Source organism: Panthera leo, chromosome D1 (genome assembly GCF_018350215.1).
Source record: "Panthera leo isolate Ple1 chromosome D1, P.leo_Ple1_pat1.1, whole genome shotgun sequence".
Taxonomy (NCBI): domain Eukaryota; kingdom Metazoa; phylum Chordata; class Mammalia; order Carnivora; family Felidae; genus Panthera; species Panthera leo.
Window position 1 is genome coordinate 53,614,121 of NC_056688.1, and position 24,758 is coordinate 53,638,878.

Sequence of the window (24,758 nt, forward strand, 5' to 3'; positions counted from 1 at the left end):
AAAAAAAAAGCATTAACAAACTAAAAAATAGAAGAAGAATATATTTTCAAGAAAATTAATAAAGTTATTAGAACATTTTCTGTAGCCTCATGAGGCAAATTTTCTGCATATAAGTACATAAATAACTTAAAAAGGATCAAGTGACCAAAGCCTATGAATGCATGACAGGAATGCTATTTGAGTTACCTTGGACAGCTCATTATAACTTGTTCTTCACCTGTCTTTGGAGGGAAAAGATTTGTTTACTACTGTGATGTAGATCATGGTGCCTGGGTGGCTCAGTTGATTGAGTACCAAACTCTTGATTTCAGCTCAGGTCATGATCTCATAGTTTGTGAGATCAAGTCTCATGTTGGGCTCTGCTCTGACAGCACGGAACCTGCTTGGGATTCATTCTCATTCTCTCTCTCTCTCTCTCTCTCTGTCTCAAAATAAATAAACATTTTTAAAAAATTATGTAGATGGTAACAAATGGCTGCAAAATATTTTTGAAATGTAAAATTCTATCATGACATCTGATACAATACAGCATCTATAGGTGATGATTGTCTTTTCAAAATCAGGTATCTGGACCTCCGTCGATTTGGATCTGTACCACATGGAGGCTTTGGGATGGGATTTGAACGCTATCTGCAGTGCATCTTGGGAATTGACAATATCAAAGATGTTATCCCTTTTCCAAGATTTACTCATTCATGTGTTTTATAGCTGGAAGACCAGTTAAAGAAAATCACCCTGTGCCAGAGGTACTGCGTGTGAATGTGCATATAAGAGAATACATGTTTGAAGTATAGAAATGCAAAAGTTTTCAATATGTAATTGTCATGCCCTAAGATATGACCTATGAAAAATAGAAGTGATCATGATTTTCTTAGAAAGTTGAGAGCAATTCGTGGAAAAATGAACTCTCTCAAAAAGATACTTGCAGCAGGTAGAATCTCAAAATCTATTATGTCAATTAAGAAGAAATGAAGAAACTGAACTGTGGTCTCAGAGGTCCTTTCAGACTCTTAAGACAGGATGAGATCGTGTGTTTTACTTTGTCTTTAATCATTAGAGCACTGCTCTTTGTGACCTCTGAGAAACAACTAGGAGCTAAAAATAAAATGTTGGATCTTTTCTCCCTTTCCAATTAATCTATGATAAATGCCCATCTTATTCTCACCGTTTTACTAAACATTACAGAAGAAAATATTCCTTTTGGGGTCTTTTTTGAGTTAATACTAAGTTAATGTTCTGAATTGAAATCTTTCATCAGACGGGGTACAAAAAGTCACATTTAATAACTGCTGATCTTTAAGTATAAAAATAGCAAATGGGATGTATTAATTATTTAAACTAATGACTGTTGTAGTTTATAGTAGATGTTTGTAACTTCTCTAATAATAAAATAGATTTTTGATACCTCTGAAAGAAAAATACAGATATATTTTTAAGTTCCATTTGACCTTTCCACAGTGAAAAGTGGAAGAAGGTATTTCCAGTGTAAGATGAGCATGCAAATGTAGCTAAACCTGAAGGACGGGTAATTTTGGACTCAAAAGGCAATATTGTCTATTAGAGTTTTTGAGAGGATTGCTGATTTGGGAATCTGAGACCTGACAACTGTAGCACTTTACGCGTATGATTTGGACAAGCCGTTTACTCTGTATGAGCTCATACATCATTTTCCTCAGAGTTGATACAACAATTACATGAAAGTGTGTGTGTGTGCATGTGTGTGCACGCACACACACGCATGCTTAAAACTGAAATACTACACAAATTTTTTTTAACTCTTGTAGTCTTCATTGAGTTACATATCTATGGACTTACAGCCAAATTATATGCTCAGTAGAATTTATATGTATCAAATAATGGTAAATGGCATGCATGCCTAAATAGTCAATTTTCTAAGTCTCATTAGATAACTTATCTGAGGTTATTTCCTGATGAGTTTGTATGTGGACTTTATTTTATCCTAACCCAAAGCAAATGACTGAAAGGAACTGCCAAAGCTTAGAGCTGGAAATCACAGAAGCCACTAAGATGTTCTCATGACCAAACTTCTGCCTGATGCAGAGAGCGCCTATACCTGGGCAGGCACTTGTTGGCAAAGAGCTCAGTATCCCACAAAATAGCTCATTCCATTTCTGAATCTGTCTCATTTTTCGTTTTTGCGGAGCTAAAATCTGCTTCCCTAGAACTTTAATCCCCTGGGCTCAGATACCAAGTTTAGGGCAGGACAAAGGAGATAATTAGAGCTTTCATAAGGCTTGCCTCAATCGTGGGCTAGAGAGATAAATTCATTTGTTTGTGTGTAACAGATATTATTTGAGCTTACTCAGTATGCCAAGAATGGGGCTAGGTGGTAAATAAATGATAGTGAACAAAAGAGAAATGACCCATGCCTTCATGGAATTTACAGTCTATTAGAGAAGATACACAATCAATAAGCAAACAAATGTATTTCAAAATATGACATATGCTATAATATTTTATAAAGAACAGGGCAAGCATAGGGGCGCCTGGGTGGCTCAGTTGGTTGAGCATCCAACTTCAGCTCAGGTCATGATCTCGTGGTCTGTGAGTTCGAGCCCCGCGTCGGGCTCTGTGCTGACAGCTCAGAGCCTGGAGCCTGCTTCTGATTCTGTGTCTCCCTCTCTCTCTGCCCCTCCCCCACTCATGCTCTGTCTCTCTCTCTGTCAAAAATAAATAAACATAAAAAAAATTAAAAAAAAAAAAGGAACAGGGCAAGCATAGATAACTTTGCTAGAGAAGGTATCTCTGAAAAGGTGATATTTAACCTTAGACCTGGAAGATAAATGCAGAAACCATTTTAAAACATTTGCAACATCAGTCAGTATTGATTTGACATTCAAGTCTTGATACTGTATTAATTTTGTGAAGTGAGAATCAGAGACTCTCACAGGCCCCCAACCTGAAGCACTAATATTTTCCCAGGCTTTCGGGCATCATGTCTCCAGTGATTTTTGAGGCACCAGATAGAATTATAATGTTAATATGATGGTGGGGCATCAAAAACAACAGTGATAGAAAGAACAGTGAATCACAGAAACCCCAGGTGCTGATCCCAGAGCCACCATTGATTTAGCTGGAGAGTGTTAATCTGGTACGATCATCTTTGTGCCCTCCAGTTATTTCACCTGCAGAACTATCATTTCGAAACAGATCAACTCTAAGGATTCTTTTTCTATCTCTTAATCTTTCAGGAATCTGTGCTGGAGATAGTCACTAATAACAATCGATTTAGATAACACTTGATTTTTAGCACATATCAGGTCTCTGAAAATGTACAGTGAAGTCAGATCACTGAAAGTTCTGCAATAGACTTCAGTGTGTTCATTGTGTGTGTGCGTGGGGTGGGAGAAGTTCCTCCTCAAATAAACATTGTTCTTGCCTTTTTGATAAGTTTCAGCAGTGTATTTCCCAACTTTCATACTTACTTGTTCTTTTCCTCTACAGTTGATCACACAGTGAGTATCTGGTTGAAGCCAAACACTTGCCACTCATAACAAGCCTCAAAATTGACATCTTTGACTCATTGCTTTTATTTTACCGATAACTGAGCAACAGCAAATACTGGTGTCAGACAAAGATCATGAAAATGCCAAAACTAAACTTGCCGGCAGGGCAGACGGCATCTACAGGGAAAACTTTAAAATGCCCACTTGTCAGCTCCTGTATGAATATCCAGATTCTGCAGAGAAGCAGCATTGTAGAATCCTGTGTAGAATGAATAAAAGTCAAGGACTACCCACGCTATAATAATATTCTTATAGGGCTTAAACTGTGAGTTAAAAGGTGATTTGAGGGTGTTAACTTCTGCTTGAGTAACCAGTTTCCAATGAGGGAAAAATCAGATTCTGTTTTCCCAAGATTTCCAAACGTCACCTCAAAATAGCAACCCCAGCCACCCAAGAAAGAGTGTGTATATTTTAAAACTTAGAAATGGTTTTTCCATCATTAATTTCCATTCTCATTTCAAATTTTGAATTAGGTGGGGAAAAATAGTTACTTTCATCCGGCTGTCCTCTGGCCTGGCGAGGTTGTGCTTCTATTTATTCATTCATTCATGTATTTTTTTGGTCTCACAAGAACTTAATTGTGTGAGTGATCCATTCCAGATCTAGACATAATTCTCCCACCCTCTGACCCAGCCCAGAGACTGACTGTCACAGAACAGCAAAGGGACTGTTTGACCTTTTGTCCCTCTCAGACAGTATCTGCCAGAAGCGTCCCTCTACAATGTTATACATTCATTCTCTCTATAAATTGAATCTGGACATTCAAGCATGACTGAACAGGCACTGAAGATGCAATTGGTGAGATGGATTAACTCTACTCTTCTTTAAATCTCTTGTTTAGATAATTATAGATGAAAGATGCTTATTTGGATTGGATTGCTATTTATTCATATATTTATTTTAGTAAGTGGTGAGGCAAGAACATAAAAATGCAGAGTTGAAAGACAAATTGGCCTGGATTGAATTGATAAGAAATGCGTGGGGCTTGTTGGCTTCTGATCAATATTTGTATTCAGTCTGCAATCTTAAGTATGTATAATAAAAAGAAAACAGGTGGGAGTAATATCTGACTGTAGTTTCTTCCCAGTGTATAGTCCAAATTAAAAGGCATTCAGGACAAAAAATAACCTTAATCACCTGACACAAAAATGATTACGATCTGTCCACAAGACAGATCTTATTAGATCAGGACCAACACACCTCCAGAAACTTACACATTCTGCCATTACTGGAGTCCTGAATTACTCCTCTGATCAGCTAAGGTCCCAGGTAGCCCTTGGGCATTCTAGTTAGCTCCAGTTTGTTTGGAGTCCAATGAATTTACAACCACTATTAGCACACTGTGTGGGAGTTTCCAGGGGAACTTTGTAAAGAAGTCAGGAGTTTGGGTGGTTCTTAAACTGTCATTCAGGCAGCTATTGAGTTAACATAGTTCATGACTCTTCAGTAACTTCCTGCTACATCTTTACTGTTCATAATTATTAGTAGTAATATGACTATCAATTGAACATTGCTTTACAGTTTACAGAATTTTTTAATGTAGTCACAATGTATTATGAACCTTGTTCTTTTGTAGCTTACTATGCCTCAAATTCATTTGGTTTAATAAAAGATTAGTTTGTTATGAAGATTGGTTATTAGGAATTCCTAATATCAAGGGAGAGTAAGACTGCAAATAAAGTCCACCACTCTTAGCCTCCAGAGAAACTGAAAGCACAGAGCTTTATGGTAACCAAAGAAGTTTGTATCTTAAGGCTCAGAGTTTAGTGGACATGTTGCAAAACACACACTTTGGCCTCTGATTTCCTTGTTTTACACAGGGGGGGAGAGTTGAGAGGGTGAGGGAAATGACAGTCGAGTTCAAAGGCATTCTAGTACAGACAAACACTGGAATAAAGGGCCCTGGACCCAGCAGTGTACTTAAGCTCACTGTGTCTCTCTCTCTTTTTTTTTTTTTTTTTATGTGTTTATGCTCATATTTGCCTTACTTACCCTCCTCTTAGGATCACCCTAGAATATACATGGAAAGATAGATGCAGGAACTTTGGTGGGGATTATTAATATCCTCCCCCAAAGTGACCAGCCTTTGATATGTCAAGATGATGCTCTGAGAATAGAAACGTGGTAGGCCCATCCAGCACAGGTTTTATCATGCTACAAATACACATATGCACAGCTAGAACTGTATTTTGCAAAACCTGGGCCATTTGCAGCTGTGACTCTTTGACTTATAACCTTCTCTGCACACTGGTTCAACAATAACTGCTTTGCTCTTTTCCTAGGATCCTGGGTTTGAAAATCTCTTAAAGATCATATTTCTTCCCCTGTCTGTGATGTATAAACTGCCCTCTCTTGTATTTTCCCAGCTCCTGGTAGTTTACCCTGTCCCTTCAGTGAATAGAGCTCTCTACCTAAGGGAGAACTTTTGCTATCCTTGGAGAATTCTGACCTGATAATACCCAAACCTGCCTCTCTCTAGCAAATGTAATAAGGAACACAGGAACACCATTTCTTCTCCCCAGCCTTCTCTTCTCCAAGATAGAATCTCCGGGGCTGCACCCCACTAGGTTATTCATCGGGCAGTGTATTCTTAAAGTGGGCCTTTCTCTTGGTAGAGGAATGCTTCCCTCCACTGTCCACTCAGCTACTACCCAAGTATGCTGTGATACCGGTTTTGATACTAGAAGAGCTTAAAAGTCTCTAGTGCCTCCCTTCCAGCTGTCTTACATCCTGTAGTGGTTGCCTGTATACGTAATAACTGCTGAGGAATCTTAATTACGGTTTCAAAATGTTCAGGGCAATCCCATCCCCCTTCATTTGGGGATTGCAAAAATGGATTTGGGTCACATACACATTTGTTGTTGAAGAACATTAAGTTTTTTCACTGAAGATTTCCACCAATTCACATGATCTTTGCAGTGTCCCAAAAGGCAGGAACTCATTCCTATACAATTAGGATATAGCTGGCCAGTGATCTCTTTAAGTGTGATTTCCATCTTCTACATTCTGTACTAAAGGTTTTCACATCGGGAAACTGTTGGGTCATATTCCTGCCAGAAAATGTGGTGGAGGTTTAGTGTGTTGGAAAAGATATTAGACAAAGAAAAGACCTTTTCTTTTTTTTTTTTTTTTTTTTTTTTTTGAGAGAGAGTGTGGGGGTGGGGGGTGTGTATGCACGCAAGCTGGGGAGGGGCAGAAGGAGAGAGAGGGAGACAATGTCAAGCAGGCTGCACACTCACTGCGGAGCCTGGAGATCAGCTCAGGGCTCATTCTCACCGTGAGATCATGACCTGAGCTGAAATCAAGAGTTGGACGCTTAACCCACTGAGCCTCCCAGGCGCCCCTCTGATTTAAGTCTTGACGCTCTACTTTTGAACTGCAGAACCTTGAGCAAGTGATTTTATCTGTGGGTTTGGATAGGCATCTGCAGAATGAGGATAGTGCTTATCTTACAAGTGTTGTGAGAAACAAAACTGTGTGAAAGGGTTCCCTAAACTGAAAAGACTGCACAAATATAAGATCTCCTGAGGGAAACCTTTTTAAAACTCAAAAAAAAAAAAAAACTGTATCAACTAAAATATCTATTGCATGTTGAATGAATATTTTATAGCCATCAAAAATTATGAGTGAAAATGTGTTCAAAAAATGTTAAATTGTAGTTTACAGTTACCAGTAGTGTAAAATCTGTGTACATGGACTAGAAGCATACGGGAAAAAAATGAAATCAGCTATTTCAGGGCAGTGGAATTGAGTGACTTTTTCTTTTAAAACCTCTTTGGTGTGTTCAGTTCAGTTCAGTAAACTTACTGAGCACTCAAACTGCCAGGTGCAGTGCTAGACTCTGCACATACAGAGATAAGTAGGACATGCGCCTTGCCTCAGGGACTCCCATTGCAGATGGTCTTGGCCAGAGTTTATTGTGAATAAGAATCACCTGGGGAGCTTATTAAAAATTTCAGGGGGCGCCTGGGTGACTCAGTGGGTTAAGCATCCAACTCTTGATTTTGGCTCAGGTCATTGATCTCACAGTTCATGAGATTGAGCCCCCATATTGTGCTGTGCTCTGTCAGCGTGGAGCCTGCTTGGGATTCTCTCTCTCCCTCTCTCTCTACCCCTCCCCTGCTCATGCACACATGCGCTTCCTCTGTCTCTCTCTCTCTGTCTCCCCCAGAATAAGTAAACTTAAAAAAATTATTTAAAAATTTTCAGATTACCTTGGTTCTACCATAGAAAGTCTGATTCAGTAGATGGAACAGCCCGCAGTTTGCGTTTCTTAAACAGTCACCCTGAGTGATCCTAATGTAGGTGGTTTAATTCCATGCTGTGAGAAAGCTTCAGGGAGGTTTTAATATTTTTACAGTAAAAGGTAATAATTACACAAATCTGCTCATTGAAGAACATACTATTTTTGATTGTTCTGCCTGCACCTTGGAGCTGGTTTTTTATGCCTCTGTACCAAGGAGGGAAAGCCAGCCCACAGAGTGATGTTACTCTTAAATCCATGCAGCATGAAGCCTTCCACACCTCTTGACCTAGATCTGTTTTCCTCCCTTTCTTGTCCACTGCCTCCCCCATGTTTTTTCCCCCTGTGCATCTGTATCTCTCCCGCTCTGATTCTTCCAATGCCCAGTAATATATCAACATCCAGATTCTTCCCCTTCCTTTTTCCAGCCTATCCCCCCCGCCAACCAGATATGTCAATTTTATTGAAACAAACATGTCTGCTTTACTAACTTGTTCTGGAAGGCTCTTATGTATGGTTAGTGTTTCTCAGAAAACTTAGGAGCGGGCTATTCATTGATCAACAACCACAAAATTATCATGTGTGGAAACTTCTGTGTTTTGGTGCTTGACTGTCATATAGCTCTTGATTAACTTTTTTCCATTGGGTTAGCCGTCCTCAACAGATTGCTGTCCTGCCCGTTGAGCTGGAGTATACCCTGCATTCTGACACAGCACTGCTTGTCTCCACATGCCTGTGGATGGGCTTGGGTGGCTTTCCCAGGCGACACACCTGTCACCTCTTAGTCACCTAGAATCAAAATAATACAACTCTAATCACACTGAGGCTGTGAGGCTTTATTTTAGGAGGGGTGACACTCCAAAATGCAACTAGAGTTTCTACATTTTCACATGTTTATGTTACTTATACTTCAAGATACCGATGGTTGGACAGTGGCTTCCAGAATCACTCCTTTCATTATGCTCCCTGAGAACCATATGCAGATACCAGCCATCTTACACTGCCATTTGTCTTCTCTGCAGGAAGGAGAGCTCCGTAACACAAGAGAGACCGCATCCATCTTTGTATCTGCAGTGCCCTGGAGAGTATCCAGCACATAGTGGGTACTCATTAAAAAACTCTTGAATGAATTAGGTGTCATTGAGGTGTCCAAAAAAAAACCCAAAAACAAAAGGAAAAAGAAATATGTCCATCAGACAACAGGGAAATTCTCCTTAAAAAGTAATTCCCAAACTGGTGTTTCCCTCTTTATGTATCTGCAATATTTCATAAAATTTTAAACTAGCCTTTAAAGCATAAAAATCCAAGTCTGGAGCCTTTGCCTGAACATAGAACAAAAAGTTAAAAATTAAAAGTATAAGTTCAACTAGTAATGTATCTTTAGGAGCTGTTACTGAATGTGAGTTTCTAAGGTGTCTGTCCTGGTGTTGCTTCTAGAGTACAGTAACTAAATAGAGTTCTCAAGAACTTCGCTCTACTGTTCATCATTACAAAACCAGCACCGACCCATGTCCTTGCACACAGTGAGTGCTCAGTAAATAACAAATGAATATATTTGATTGAGGGGAGAAATTCACAGCAAGTCTCAGATGAACTCAGAGTTGCTCAGATTTTCAGTTAATTACTGCTAACTCAGTGCCTGTCTCTGTGGGGCACCCCAAAACAAGAAAAACCTAAGAGCTCATAGTTTTAGTTCCCATACAGCTGGTTGATAATTCTCTGTGTTCCCACAGTCCTTTGAACATACCTCTTCTACAACATTGTCCACACACTACTGTAGACCCCTGCCTACCTATTTCTCTCCCCAGAAACACCCTGAACTTCTTAAGACCCTGGTCTTACTCATCTCGGTGTCCCTATGCTGAACTCATGGTAGTAGGTTCTCAGAAAATCCTTACTGAGAATTAAATAACAAGGACATAAATGACCTTTCCTGAGTAACATGTATTTGAATATATAGTTTGCATTTGGATAAGAGTATATGCCTTTCTAAGTGTTTTCAGAGTTTCAAATGATAGGTACTGGCTAAGTCCTGAAAGAAAGTAGATCGGTTTTCATGCCTCTCTTAAATACTTGGCAAGGTGTCAGTTTAGTTATCAAGCCCATTCCTGCTCTGAGAATCACCGCCCCCACCGCACCCTAGCCCATGGATCCCCTGCAGACATAGTGGGGACAGGAGCTTCCCTTGCTGAGTGGACTGGCAGTGGATACCTGACCCAAAATGGGTATCATTTTCCCTTGGAAAAGTGGGATTGAGAACACTAGAAAGTCTGGACTGGTTGCTTGAACCAGGAATATATAAACTTAGGAAATGCAGAGCAACCATGTGCCTCAAGAGACAGAGAAGGCAGTCTGCAGAGAGAAATGAAGGCACATGCTCGGAGATGAAAAACCAGATGGCCTGTGAGAGACAGACACACACATCCAAACTGGCTGCCTAGTTTTTGCTATATTTAGTCCTCAGTTACTAACCTTCCTGAGGCCAGATTATTCAACTTTTTCTTGGGTTCCATGGGATGTGCCTCTTTTTTTTTTTTTTTTTTAAACCAATAAATTTCCTATTTGGGCTTAAGGAAATTTAAAACAGGTATCTGCTTTTGCAACTAAAAGAGAACATTAATACACTATCTGATTTATGGAAAGAATTCTCATTACTTTTTGTTGTTGTTGTACTTCCATTACCTTTTAGTCATACCCCCACATTATCCCAGAATACACGTTAATCAGGAAATTATTTAGATGAGAAATTCCTGATAGATAAGATGCCATAGGAGGATAAGTGAGTGACATATTTGCTTTTCAAGTTTCTTGATACCCTGAGTCACAAAAACAAAACAAATGAATAGATGCTTATTTACAGAGGGGGGTTGGACAAATATCAGACCTTTTTTGAAGTACAAAATCAGATTAGAGAGGTTTTGAAGAACCAATACATTTGGCAGCTTCCCAAGGCATCTATTTTTGAAGATTCTTTCCAAAACTATATAAGAATGGCTTTTGTCATAAGCCTTAGCTGGGTTTCAGACTAGCCAAAACTGCCAACTGTAAGAGACTAAATAAAAAAGCATGTGTGCCTAGAGCAAGCCAGACCCTGCTGTTGGCCGGCCATAAACAATGAAAGTAAGATAAAAGATTTTGCTCTTCAGAAACAGTTCCAAATGTGTTTAGAGTTTTGTGTACCATATTCATTCAACCCTGGCATGCCGCACCCTGAATTTAGTCCTCGCTTAAAATAATCATTTTGAAAACATGCATGGAAAATAGGGAACTGGGAACTGCTAAAATCATCATTTGGTTCCGGAAAATTTTTTCTGAAGAAAATCTTCGGGCTTTTTCCTAGAATGTTACGAAAACGTTAACTTATAATGATTACTGCCAACATATTTCTAATCATTCTAGGAAAAGAAAACAGCAACAAATAAGTTTCCAGCTCTTTGCACAGTCAACACTCTGGACCTTGGAGAAGCTTGCATGTAATTTGACTGCAACTACTTTCCTTTTTTAGTTAATTGTGTTAAATGTGCCTCATAACTCCTAATCCCGGTGGGGCTGTCATTTAGAAGGGGCTGGGGGGAAGCTGTTTTAATTCTGGCTTTTGTTTCAGCCACTAAATGTAATACCACATGATTGTTGACCCAACAGTAATCCAGTTAAAAAACAGTCTTCAGAGTTACTGCATCATCAAAATTAACCCTGATTACATCAAATTATGTTGAAAACAGACCACAGCTGTTTGCCCTGTTGAAGCAACTGCTTGAGAGCTCATCCAGAAGATCTATCTGGGTGGCAGGAAGATACATTTTGTTTTTTATCTTTGTTTCTCGTCACAAATGTACGAGGGAAACACTATGTTCTTCCCAGGGTGCTTGGTGGGAGTTGAAAACTTTGTGATCCTCCAGAATCCAAAATCTTCTTAATTCCAAAGTAGAAGAAAATCAGATCTTTTAAGGTTTCAGTTTTCTATAGAAAGGATGTCAGAAGAAGGAAATGTAAATCTATTGAGTATTGCTCTTGTCAGCAGGAAAGAAATGGAACTTAACTACAGAGAAGGATGGCAGGGTCTCCTCTGGTAGGCTGCGTGCAGTCATATGCTAGGGATGGCTCATACCAACCCATGAGCGCAGACGGTGGTGAAAAATTTTGCAAGCTGGTTGCTAAAAAATAGCATTATTAAAATTAAATAATTTTAAATGGAAAGTAACAAGAATCGGAGAAGATGGGAGACAGAGTGGAACTCTCATACATTGCTGGTAATGCAAAATGGTGTAACCACTGTGGGAAACAGTTCAACCATTCCTTAAAAAGTTAAACACACGGGTGCCTGGCTGGCTCAGTCCGTAGAGCATGTGACTTTTGATCTCGGGGCCATGGGTTTGAGGCCCACGTTGGGTGTAGAGATTACTTTAAAAAAAAAAATTAAGCACAGAGTCACCCTATGATCCAGCAACTTGACTCCTAGGTATATACCCAAGAGCAGTGAAGACGTAGGTTCACACAAAAACTTGTACACATATGAATGTTCACAGCAACATTCATAGTAGCCAAAAAGTGGAAACAACTGAAATATCCATCAACTGAAGAATGAATAAATAAAATGTGATACATCCAGTCAAGGAAATATTAATATTTGCAATATTGCAATATTTGCAACAAAAAGAAGATCTGATGTATGCTACAACACGAATGGACCTTGAAAATGTTATAGAAAGTGAAAGAAGTCAGACACAAGAGGCCATGGATTCCAATTATATGAAATGTCCAGAATTGGCAAATCCATAGAGACAAAGTAGATTAGTGGCTGCCGGGGGTTCAGATTAGGGGAATGAAGAGTGGCTGCTAATGGATATGGAATTTCTTTTGGGGGTAATAAAAATGGTCTAAAATTAGATAGCAGTAACGGTTACATAACTCCGTGAAATACTAAAAACTGAGCTGCACACTTTAAAAGGGTGACTTTTATGGCATATGAATGATACATTAATAAGCTAACTCATAAACTTACAGTTAAATAAATTATATGAAAAACAAAGGGAATAAGTAACCAGAACTATCAGTTACTAATTCACTACATTTTCCTGTTATCTCTGCTCTGTCTATTGTATCTTTATTTTGGAAGTACTAAATAAAGATATATTACGAGCATCCCTTAACTGTATTCATGAACATAAAGTCTGTAGCTTGAAATTGGCCAGGAAGGTGGGGAGGGTATAGTATTAGCACCACAAAAATTGTCGTATACTACAAATCAAGGCCTCGTCCACTACAACCACCAGTGAGCCAGGTTTTAAACATTTATCAGCACAACACTGGTTGTACGGATCAGATAACCATTGTGGGTACCTCTGGTAGAAATAAAATGAGATGGTCTCCTGTGGCCTTTGGATCCCCAACAAAAATACTAGCAAATCTGCAAAGCCACTATACATGCATTCATTGCAGAAGAAAATGACATTTCTGGTCAGCTGTTAGAAGAAACTCAACTTGGACTCAGGAGACATATGTTCTCCTGTTTTGCTAGTATTGTGTGTGGGTACAAGGGGCTGATAGAGCACCTGTAGTACTGTCACAATGAGGCCAGATATCAGACAAACCACAAATGATTTAATTCTTAGCCCCAGAGAGAAGAGTATCTGGGGAGTCTGCACAACAGTGTCGGGGTTTGGAAACCAAAAGTTAACAGTTACTTCTCTGGAGCCTGGAGATAGGAGTCAAAAGGTCTAAGGAGCCGTTGTTTTAGAAACTACCCCAGGATTTCAACCACCTGTGAACATGAAACTGCATAGGATTACCTCCACCTGCTCAGCCCCTTCCATGAGACCAGTCACTGTGGATATAAACACTCTAGCTGCTTATAAGTACCTTCACAGATCCTGTTCTCTGGTGTGGATGGATCAGAGACTTCTGGATGCTTCAGGAGTCCACAGCTCCCAGTTGTCATCCATTAAGGGTTGTTTTTTTCATTCTCACGACATTCAGCAAGCATTGATTATGTGCCTGGCACCATGCAGAGAGGCTTTAGGGATACCACAAACGAGGACGACCCAGCCCTGCTCACGTATTTGCAGTACAGTGTGATAACCTAATTTATATATGTGCAATGTGAATTCAAGAAAAACATGAACAACTGTGCTGAGGTGTGGGGATGGTGAGTTTTAAGGAAAGGGGTCTTGACATATGTTCAAGATCCAATCCAAGGTAGAAGTTCTCTGAAGGAAGTAAGAGGCCATCATGCGAAGTATGGTTTGGAATACCAGGGCACTTTCTCAGGGACTTGACAAGTCTTCGTTCCTGGGAGAATATGATAAATCCACAGCATGGTCTCTGAATACAGTGATGTACCACCCTCACCAGTGTCTGCAGAAATGTCCCAGAACCCTTACTGCCCCAAAGCAATTAGCACAAGTTCTAATTTTTCACAAAAGAGAAATTGGGAAACGGGACTTGCTCCAACTTTTCCCATAAGAAAGTTTATTTCCAGAATATCCAACACTGGGTGTAATGTCAAGTAACTCTCAGACTTTTAGCAGCTGCAGACAGGGAGGAAACCACACTATTAGGTCTTCAGCCACACCTCAAGCCCACTTTCAGATCTCTGTCCCATCCAGATGCCAGAAATTGATTTGAGTAGCTCACAGTAATTAGATGGAACTAAGTAAGCTCAAAGCATCCGGGGTTAAAGTGGCACACACCTCAACATTCATGAGAGTCCAGTGTCCTGAAAGTCACCAGCTGAGGTGGCTCAGCTGGCCACAATGACCTTAGCAAGCAGCACTCAGCTCTGAAATTAACCTGTCAACTAAATTGAAGGGGAGAAAAGGCTAGGCTAGGACACAAACATCCATCCCCACCCCCGGTCCAATCACTGACGTCAAGCTTGGCGTGGGTGGTATTAATCATGCCAGCCTGGTGTGCAGTTGAGGACAGCTCTCCTTCCAGCCCTTCCAACCCGTTCCTGGGACCGTTCCATCAGCCATGCACCTGCCGCTGGCCACAAACCCTCAACTCGCAGACAGGCACGGATGCAGGCTGTTGCTGACGACACTCAAAGCCAGAGTGCACCCTTTAGAACCCAGGCTTGGGTGGGGGAGGGGCGGGAGCAAACCCTTGTGCCCATGCTTTCTTCCCAGGTGTGCAGTTCTCTAATCTCTGCAATGCTTCCTCCAGAGAAGCTCTCACCATGAGATGGTCATTTCCTGAGGACTTAATGAGAATATAGAATTAATGACCCAAAGCACTCTTTGCAGCCGGTCATTAATTCCCCCCAGGAAATACCCATGGTCTTTAATCAAAATTGCCTAAATTATAGACTAGTGATGCGTGTCCTCACAGGTTTGGGGGCTGTGGGGGGCGGGGGCTGTCATCCCTACTGGTTCCAATAGATGGCGCCTATCTTCATGTCAATAAACCACCCCTAATTCATTTCTCACTTCTCACCAGCGCAAACCAGAGGGCATTAACAACAACAAAAAACAGCACGCAGTGGAGAGGACTTAGTGAAGGCCCAGACAGGAACGTTCTGTTCAAGGGCTGTCCCCAGGCCTGGCACACATCTCAGGCTCAGAAGACGGAGGCACACCAGGGTGCAGCCAGAGACAACAGTCCAGCTTCCTGTGTGCAGCCTGAGCTGGGTGCTGGCAGCTAAGTAATGAGAAAGGTGGGGTGAGGCACCAAGCACCGAGAAGAGGCCCTTTCTGTAGGCTTTGGGGAAGGAATGGGATGTTCAGAGAAGACTTCTTGAAGCTGATACAGGTTTCCCAGACTATCCACAAGTTTGCTTTATGCCCCTTCACTTTTACAAAAGACCTACATTACTGCTTGTTTTGCTCACCAACAGAATTTTCACCTTTTGGTGATGGTAATTGCTTCTTCACTTTACCCCATTTCAGCTTACCAAAAGGTTTCATGGGAACACACCCCTCTTGGATTGCAGGGGTGGGGAGAAACCTGTACTCTGTAACTGTTGTATTTCAAGGCCCCTCCTTTCATTGCCCACAAAACACCAAACTTTTCTTTTTCCACATGGAATTGTAAATAATGGGGAGGAAAGAGTCTTTTGCAAAACAATTTAAGAGCTTCTGGCAGAATGCAGCTCAACGCCCAACTAACCATTGCTGAATCTGCTCCCAGTCTGTCTTGAATCATACACCTATCAAAGAATATGTATCAGAAGACTACTCTTCTAGGGAAAGATGAGGCATATATGTATGCCTGACTTGCATCATATACCTTCAGCTGCAGACAATCCATGCAGATCTCTCAGACTGCAATCCCTGAGACTTGGCACTATGACTCAGATGTGAATGAAGTCAGAAAGATTACTTTATTTTGGTTGGGAGTTGCCGCCTCCTGATCGATTTGGCAGGCTTGAGTATTTTGATATTTGTCTCAGGGTTCCAAGGTACTAAAGCCAGAGGTTAAAATGGCCATAATTCTAGTGGCGGCCCTTAAATGTGGCATAAGGATCGCTCAATCAGAAAGCTAAGGCAGCTCCGATCCCAGCTGTAGCCTGATAGTTCTGGCTCTACATTCAATCCAGCAGGATAGTGAAATGAGGGGTGCAGGGGAGCTGACTTCCACCTCTCATGATGCTTAGAAAAGCTGGCAGATAGTAAAGGATTTGCTTTTACAAATTGATTAAAGTGAGTGAACTTTCTCCAACCCAGGTATAAAACCAGAACGATGTCCAACAGCTTGAAACAAGTAGCTTCACTGCACAGAAACTGGAAAATGGACAAAATAGCCTTAGTCCAACGTGGTGTGGAGAGTGTGAGATGCTGTGTCTCCTACTTATCTGCCCATAGCACACTTCTCTATGGATAAAATGGATTACGACCCACTTGGCTCTCCATTGTACAGGCTTTGGCACTTTAGGCTATCTGTAAAATGGGAATAATACCGCTCGCCCAATTTGTAGATTTGTGAAGACAAGTAAGTAAACAAGGAATGTAAAAGCGCCCAGCACGTATTAGTCTGTTTTCATCTTTGCTTCTCCCGCCAAGGGGGTGCGAGAGTTAATGAAACTCTTGCTGGGAAGCGGATCACTTATTTCAGCCAGAACCTGACCCACTGAAACCTGAAACTCAGAGTGCATAGGAAACGCGAGCAGCCCTCGGATCCCTTCCTGACGACCCTCTGTGAAAAATCGATTCTCGATCGAGGGCGCGCAGACCCTTCCCTTCACCCCACCCCCGTTCCCACCAGGGGCGCGGCCGCATCCCCGGATTGCTGTTGAAGCTTGAGGGCGGAAAGCAAGACCCGGGGGCGCGGCTGGCGGCCGGCCGCCGGCCTCGGCGTCTGCTCAAACCTCGGGCTTCCCGGGTCCCTAGAGGCAAGGCGGTGTTTGCGTCTTTGAAGGCGGCCCGCCGGGGGGCGCGGCGGGCTGTGGGCGTGGCGAGCGCGCGCCGCCCTTTTTCCTGCTGTGGCGCCCCCACCGCGGCCCGGCTGGGAGTGCGCGCGGGCGCGCGCGGGGAGAGCGGGAGCGCGCGAGGCAGCCGGGCCCGCGCCGCGCCGCCTCGTCCTCGCCCCGCGGCCGCTGGCCGCCCCGGCCCCTCCCCTCCCCCGTGAGCTGCGCACCGCCGGCCGGCTGACCCAGCGGCCCGCGTCCGCGCCCTTGTCAGCCCGACCCCGCGGCGGGCTCCAGGCGGCCGGCAGCATGAGCGGCGGCGGCGACGTGGTGTGCACCGGCTGGCTGAGGAAATCGCCTCCCGAGAAGAAGTTGAGGCGCTATGTGAGTGCGGGCGACGAGCGGGTGCGGCCGCTGAGGGCGCGGGTGGAGGGCGCCCCGCGGCCTGCCCAGGGGCTGGGGGCTCCGGGAGGGGCGTCGCCGACGGAGAGGGCGGGCCCTGGGGGCCCCGGGGGGCGAGGAGCGGCCCGCGCGCCCAGCGATTCGGGGCTGTGTGGGGCACCTGCACACCTGTCACAGGTGCGCGGCCGAGGGGCGGAGCGGGCGGGCGGGCAGGTTGAGGCTGCGGCTCCTTCTTCTCCGGGCGGGCGCGGCGGCAGCGCCTCCCCAGCCAGCTTCCCTATAAACTAAATACGGTATCGAAGTTTGTATTGATTGTTTTGGAGACCGAGAGAGTTGATTGCCGGGGCTGGGGGACCATAGTAACCCCGAGCGGCTTCAGCCTGCAGGGCTGCGGGAGTGGGAGGGAAAGGGGGGCGCAGGCTGCGGGGCGGCTGGGTCCGGCCCCCACAAAGGGCGAGGCTCCTCACACCCTTTCCCCCTTCCCTTTCTCTGCCCGCCCCTCCCGGTGACCGCCTGCTTCCTTCCAGTCCACAGCCTCTGCATCACGGGCAGCGTCAGCGGCATGTGCAGCTCTTGTATTAAGTGACTCATTTGTTTGTCCCCCTTCATTCCGTATGTCTCTCACAGACATCCCCCCACCCCACCCCACGATGGTGACATTGCAGTTTGGTCTGGTATAACTGGCCGGGATTTTGTGTCGTCCTTGGTGTCTGGGGTCGGGAGAAATCAAGGTTCTCAGTTGCCAGGTGGTGCTGACCGACGGTGTTTACCGAAATCGCTGGGACAGCTTCTCCCTTCCAAGTGAGAAACTGGCAACATCGAGCGAGGGGAAGGTGGGATACAGTCTGGTGCCGACTGGTGAAGAGGTCTGGCTAACCGCCCCTCTCGTCCCCCCCCCCCCCCCCCCATTCCAGTGCCTTGCCTGGTGGGGTCAAAGTACACGATGGTAGTAATTACAATCAACTCTGGGCCGTTTGCAGGCGTTTGGAAATGGAAGTAAGGTCGGTATAAGGTGTCAAGGTCTCTCTTCTGTTCCGTTTTCACTTCCTTTGAAATGCCCTTGTTAAACTGACTCCTGGTGCTGGCCTCTCTGGGATCATTCCCACAGCATGAAAGTGAGCTGTTGCCTTCCAGCTGCAGTGCATCAAGGGAACTCCGAACAGACCCTGCCCTCTGTCAGCTGCACCAGTGGCTGTCCATGGGGGGAGAGGCAGAAGCTTAGCAGAGTTTCCTGTCTTGGCTCCCCAGATCAGAACTGAGGGACTTCTGGCCTCTGGATTGAGGAAGTGACATTCTGTTTTTCAAAGGAAATGTTGTTGGGGAGTGCAAGTGTGTGTGTATGTAAATGAAAGCAGGCTCTTATTTAAATCACTTGCTGGGAAGACTCTAACAGTGACTTTTCAAAGTGGACCTAGATTTAAAATACAGTAAAGATGAGGCAATGGAGGGTTCATCTCCGTTCTTACGTTCGTTTTTCAGGGATGTCCAAGGAGCCAAAGCATTATCATTGCTAAGAAAGAAACGTTCCCCCTTTTCAGAGTTGTATCAGCTCATTAGGAAAGGTGAATTTTTATATTAGGTTAAGGATGAGTAATTTGCTATGGATGTTTTTATAATTATAAAAAACAAAACAAAAAGTTTTTGGCCCCAAAGAGCTTAAGAAAGCTATCGGTCGAAGTGTAATAACATACCAGCTAGTGGAATAGAGTATCCAGTGACAAATGTGACTCTTAATTTTCGAAATTAGAGCACTACCCTAAAGATCCTTGAAACTTTGCTTTTGATACAGTTTGCAAACAGTTTGATACCATATCTCTATTTGATGACTACTTCAACTCTATCACCCAGACTCTCTTTACGACCCATTTTTTTGGTATTTTTGTTCCCAAGCAACTTTAGTTCAAAAACAAGTTTGGAGGCTTTGGGGTCAAGCAACTTTTTCACCCATTTGAAGTACTTGACATCCTACAGTCCTATGATGACCTCACCCGCTTTCCCACTTCCTTGCAGCTCCAGCCCATGGACATCTGATCAAACTACTAACAACTTCTCTTGGGCTTGGGTGTAATGTGTTCCACTGATATGACTGGAACTGAGTGCGAGCTCAGTTCTCTTAGTAGAAACTGGGCTGAGTTGTCTAACCCCAAGCTCTTGGGGTTAGAGTCTGCCTTTACATCTTTTCTTTTTGGGCGTTGAGAATTTCTGCACCTTGCTTCAAGTTAAAACTTTGCCAGTTCCCTGTGTTCATTAGAGACCCAAATTCATTAGAATCAAACTAGGAAGCAAGTTATTTCCCAGCCTCGTTACTAAACACACACCCTAAAATAGCTGCTTATTCTGGTATATACAATAGCCATGTGGTATCATGGATTGTTAAGTCTCCATTTTAAGAATATATCACATATCTGACATCAAGGGAAAAGAAGTTCATGAAATAGATTGCAACTATTTACAATGAATTTTATTTTTATTTTTTTTTATTTTTTTATTTTTTAATATATATTTACAATGAATTTTAAAAAACCTCTCTCTAATTTGAAGAGGTGGTAGGTTGAGGGAGGAAAAAACAACTTGAAGCTATAGCAAATGTTAGCAGAGATTAGGTTTAGGGATGTTTTTGTCAGCCTTTTCTAATTTATTAATCATAAGAAGATGTAAAGATCTATTCAGTATTTCTGTGCACTTTGGGGGAATTACAAAAAGTGACCTCTGGAAAATGGTGAGTATTGCCTCTGGACCATCATCATATGGTTGCAGTAGGAGGCTAGCGGGAGGAACAGCCCTCCCATCATGCTGTAGTGTGCATGTGTATGAGTGTGTGCATGTACATGCACACACATATATAATGCGGAAGCCAGATTTTCTTGAGGAAAAACATTTTATGACCTACACTGCTCTGTAATTTTCTATTGATTTCACTGGGGTAAAAGAGAAAAACTATGGACAGCCGCACTGCCCTCTAGTGGCTAATTTGGAGAAAATTGTGTAGTGATTCTAATGAACAACTGCTTTGAGGAAACTAATTGTTTATTTTATTAAGTCAACTTGCTTATTAAATATCTGTATCTCTGGATTTGATGCTCGGAATAAAAATTAAGCCATCCTGTCAGTCTTAGCAGATGACCTTGCCTTCTCCACCAAGAACATTGAAGCTATCAGAGGGTAGCTGTCTGCACATACTGCAACCAGATTTCCAAATTTACCTGCATCTGCATGATTCCTTTCCTTTTCCCTACTTCTTAGAGTAGATGAGGTGCCCCTTCTAACTGAGCAATCCTGCTACCTGTGCTTTGGATCATATCCCATCCTATCTGTTCAAGTCGTTATTACCCTTTCTGTTATGGATATTCTGTGTCTTCCCCTCTCTACCTATTTCTTTCCATTAACATGTAAACACACTTCCTTTTAACAAAATCCTCCCTCAGTATCACATCCTTTCCTTCTCACTGTGCTTTCTGCTTTTCTTTAGAGCTAAGCTTCTTCATGGTTGTTTATACTGTTTCCATTTCTCCTCCCTTCTTGTCAATTGGTTCCAGTCTGAAACCTACTTTGTCATTTCACAAAAGCTGTTCTCTGAAAGGTGCCAGTGATACCCAGGTCACAGAATTCAGAGGTCTGTTTTTTCACTTCTCATTTTAATTTCTTCACTGCTTAGTCACAGTAGACCACTCACTCTTTCTTGAAGCACCTTATTCTTAAGTGATATGATAAATGCCTGACTTTTCTTCCTTGTGTGTTTTTTTGTTTTGTTTTGTTTTTTTGGCTACTATATGTCTCTTTTGCTAAATTGACCCTTGTTACCCAATCCTTAAAGTTTGAAGCTCATTTATGGTCACAGTGGCTATGGTCTAGGCTCTTTTCTCCTTCTCAGATATCTTGTCCATCCTCCTGGCTTCAGTTATCATTGCATGCTGGTTGTTATCTAGTTAAATTTCCATCCCAGAGTTGTGTTCTCAACTCCAGACCTGCATATACGGTTGTTAACTGGACATCTCTACTCGAATGTCTCCCAGTCATCACAAACTCACCACACCCAAAACTACACTCTCATTCTTCATCCCATATCTGCTCAATAAATGGTGCCACTGACCACCCACTTGCTCAAATGTGAAACCGGAATCAGCCTTGACTCCCTGTCACCCACTATTCCACATCTAATCGTTCACCAAATCCACTAGTGCTATCATCTTAATATAGTTTTCTCTACACTTCTCCCTCCCCACTGCCATGACTCTTAATATTGTCATTTTAATAGCTGTCTGTTGATGGCTTACTTTGTGGCAAGCACTGTGCTTAGACCATTGATCTTTTAATTTAATCATTTTAGCCCTATGAGAAAAGACTGTGACTTGTCCAACATCACCTGGCTTTGTCCCAAAGCCTAAGCTTTTGTTGTTGTTGTTGTTAATTAAACTTTTACTCTGAGGTAATCATAGGTACACATCTATTTGTAAAGATAGTAAAAAGAGATATGTGTACTCTTTACTCACTTTCTCCTAATGGTAACATTTAGCAAAACTATAGTGCAATATCACCATCAGGATATTGATAATGATAGACTCAAGATACAGGACATTTCCGTCACCACGTGATCCCTCATGTTGCCCTTTTATAGTCCCATCCGCTACCAAGGCATTCCCACCACATCCTTAGCCTGTGACAACCACTAATCTGTTCTCCATTTTTATATTTTATTATTTCAAGAGTCTTATATAAATGAATTTGTAAGTTTGTTACTTTGAGGGATTGGCTTTTTTCACTCAGCATAATTCTCTGGAGATTCATCCAAGTGGCTGTATGTATCACTAGTTCATTCTTTTTAATGCCCGATAGTATTCCATGGTATACATGTACCATAATTCTTTTCTCAAACTGTTCACTTACTGGTTTTAATTTACACTTTCTTATGGTAGATGATATTGAACATCTTTTCAGATGATTATCATCTGTATGTCCTCTTTGGTCAAATGTCTTCCTTTAAGTCTTTTGTCCGTTTTCTGTAAGAATTGTTTGGTTTTTGGTTTTTGGTTTGTTTGCTTTTTTAAGTTTTTATTTAAGTAATCTCTATTCCCCATGTGGGGCTTGAACTCAGGACCTGGAGGTCAAGAGTTGCATGCTCCTCCGATTGAACCAGCCAGGTGCCCCTGGAGTGTTATTTTTCTTATGGTTGAGTTTTGAGAGTACTTTATATGCTCAAGATACTAGTCCTTGTCAAATAACGTGGCTTGCAAATATTTCCTCCCAGTCTATAACTCGTCTTTTCACCCACTTCACCGGGCTTTAGGAGAGCTAAAGTTTTTAGTTTGGATGAGATCCAGTTTATCAATTTTTCCTTCTATGAGTTGTACTTTTTTTTTGGTCAAGTCTAAGAACTCTTTGCTGAGCTAAAGCTGCAGAGCTTTTCTTTTCCCTAAACATTTTTTAGTTTTAAGTCCATGATCTGTTTTTTAGTTAGTTTTGTATGAGATTTGAAACTTTGAGATTTTTTTGGTGTTGTTGTGTGTTTTTGGCAATGGACGCTCAGTTGCCCCTGCACCTTTTGTTGACAAGGTCATGCTTCCTTTATTGAGTTGCTTTTGCATCTTGGTCGTAAATCACTTGGGCATATTTGTGTGGGTCTATTTTCTATTCTGCTCCATAGTTCTACTGCCAATACCACATAGTCTTGATAACTATAGCTATATGAGAAGTCTTAAAATCTGGTAGACTGATTTCTCCATTTATTCCTGATCAGGTTAATCTTAATTTTTTTTTTAAGGTAAATTTGAAAAGTCAGCCTATCATTAGAAAATTTGAATAATACTAAAATACAAATAAAAATTACCTGAAATCCCATTAGTCTTAAAATTTTCTTTAAATTTGTCTTTTCAACACGGAATGTGAGTGTGACAAATATATTAGTTTAATAATTTATCAAGCAGCCATTATATGCCAAGCATTCAAGTTCTGGGACTATGCAGAAGAAGAAGAAAAGGCTTCCTGGAGAGGTGGCCATGACTAGAAGTAAGCCAAAAGAAGAAAGTCTTCCAGACACTGAGACCACAGACAGTGGCGGCCAGTGGCAAAGAACTGCAGAGTGTGTGCAGGGACACTAAAGAGAGTTTGGTGTTGCTGGACCATCTACAGGGTGATGCAGATAGTGGCCTATGAGGCTGAAGAGGTAGACAAGAAAGAACCTGTGGGTTGGAGAACAAGGGAGAGGTATAAATAACCAACAGGTACATGAAAAGGTGCTCAGCATTGTTAATCATCGGGGAAATGCAAATGAAAACCACAATGAGATATCACCTCACACCTGTCAGAATGACTATAATTAAAAAGAAAACAGTATGGAACCTCCTCAAAAAATTAAAAATAGAAGTATCATATGATCCAACAATGCCATTTCTGGGTATATATCCAAAGGAAATGAAAACAGGATGTTAAAGAGACATCTGCACTCCATGTTCATTATAGCATTATTCACAATAGCAAAGATATGGAAACAACCTAAGCATCCTTCAGTGGATAAATAGATAAAGAAGATGTGTGTGTCGTGTGTGCGTGTATGTACACACACACAAGAATATTATGCATCCATGAGAAGGAAGGAAATCCTGCCATTTGCAACAACATGGATGGACCTTGAGGGCATTATGCTAAGTGAAATAAGTCAGAGAAATACTGTATGATCTCACTTATATGTGGAATCTAAAACAGCTGAGCTCATAGAAATAGTAGAATGGTGGTTACTGGAGATTAAGAGCATGGGGGAAGTGAAGAGATACTAGTCAAAGGGTACAAACTTCCAATTAAAAGTGAATTAAGTTATGGGGCGCCTGGGTGGCTCAGTCGGTTAAGTGTACGACTTCAGCTCAGGTCATGACCTCACAGTCTGTGAGCTCGAGCCCTGCGTTGGGCTTCGCACTGACAGCTCGGAGCCTGGAGCCTGCTTCCGATTCTGTGTCTCCCTCTCTCTCTGCCCTTCCCCTGCTCACACTCTGTCTCTGTCTCTCTCTCTCAAAAATAAATAAACATAAAAAAAAAATTTAAAAAACAAAGAATTAAGTTCTGAAGATCTAATGCACAGCCTTGTGATTGTACTTAAAATACCATGTCGTATACTCAAAAGTTGCTAAGAGAGTGGATGTTAAATGTTCCCATCAGAAAAAAGAAATGGTAATTGTGTGATGTGATAGAGGTGTTCACTCATGCTGTGGTGGTATGTCCTAGTGCGATATACAAGTGTGTCGAGCCAATGTTA

General features: G+C 42.1%; 2 protein-coding genes across 5 annotated transcripts in view; both read left to right on the top strand.

Moving 5' to 3' along the window:
- NARS2 (asparaginyl-tRNA synthetase 2, mitochondrial) overlaps positions 1 to 9,621 on the top strand; it is a 130,144-nt gene extending 120,523 nt beyond the window's left edge. For 3 of the 4 annotated variants that reach the window (XM_042904313.1, XM_042904310.1, XM_042904314.1), the window contains one exon: positions 564 to 2,496. In XM_042904313.1, the coding sequence (XP_042760247.1) occupies positions 564 to 708 (145 nt within the window). In that variant the 3' untranslated portion in view covers positions 709 to 2,496. Of the gene's footprint in view, positions 1 to 563; positions 2,497 to 8,792 lie in introns of those variants that run through there. The other variant, XM_042904309.1, reaches the window with a different exon arrangement.
- Positions 9,622 to 17,290: 7,669 nt separating this feature from the next.
- Positions 17,291 to 24,758, top strand: part of GAB2 (GRB2 associated binding protein 2) — a 189,262-nt gene continuing 181,794 nt past the window's right edge. Inside the window, exon 1 of the mRNA XM_042907283.1 lies at positions 17,291 to 17,497. Within this exon, the coding sequence (XP_042763217.1) occupies positions 17,423 to 17,497 (75 nt within the window). The 5' untranslated portion in view covers positions 17,291 to 17,422. The remainder of the gene's footprint in view (positions 17,498 to 24,758) is intronic.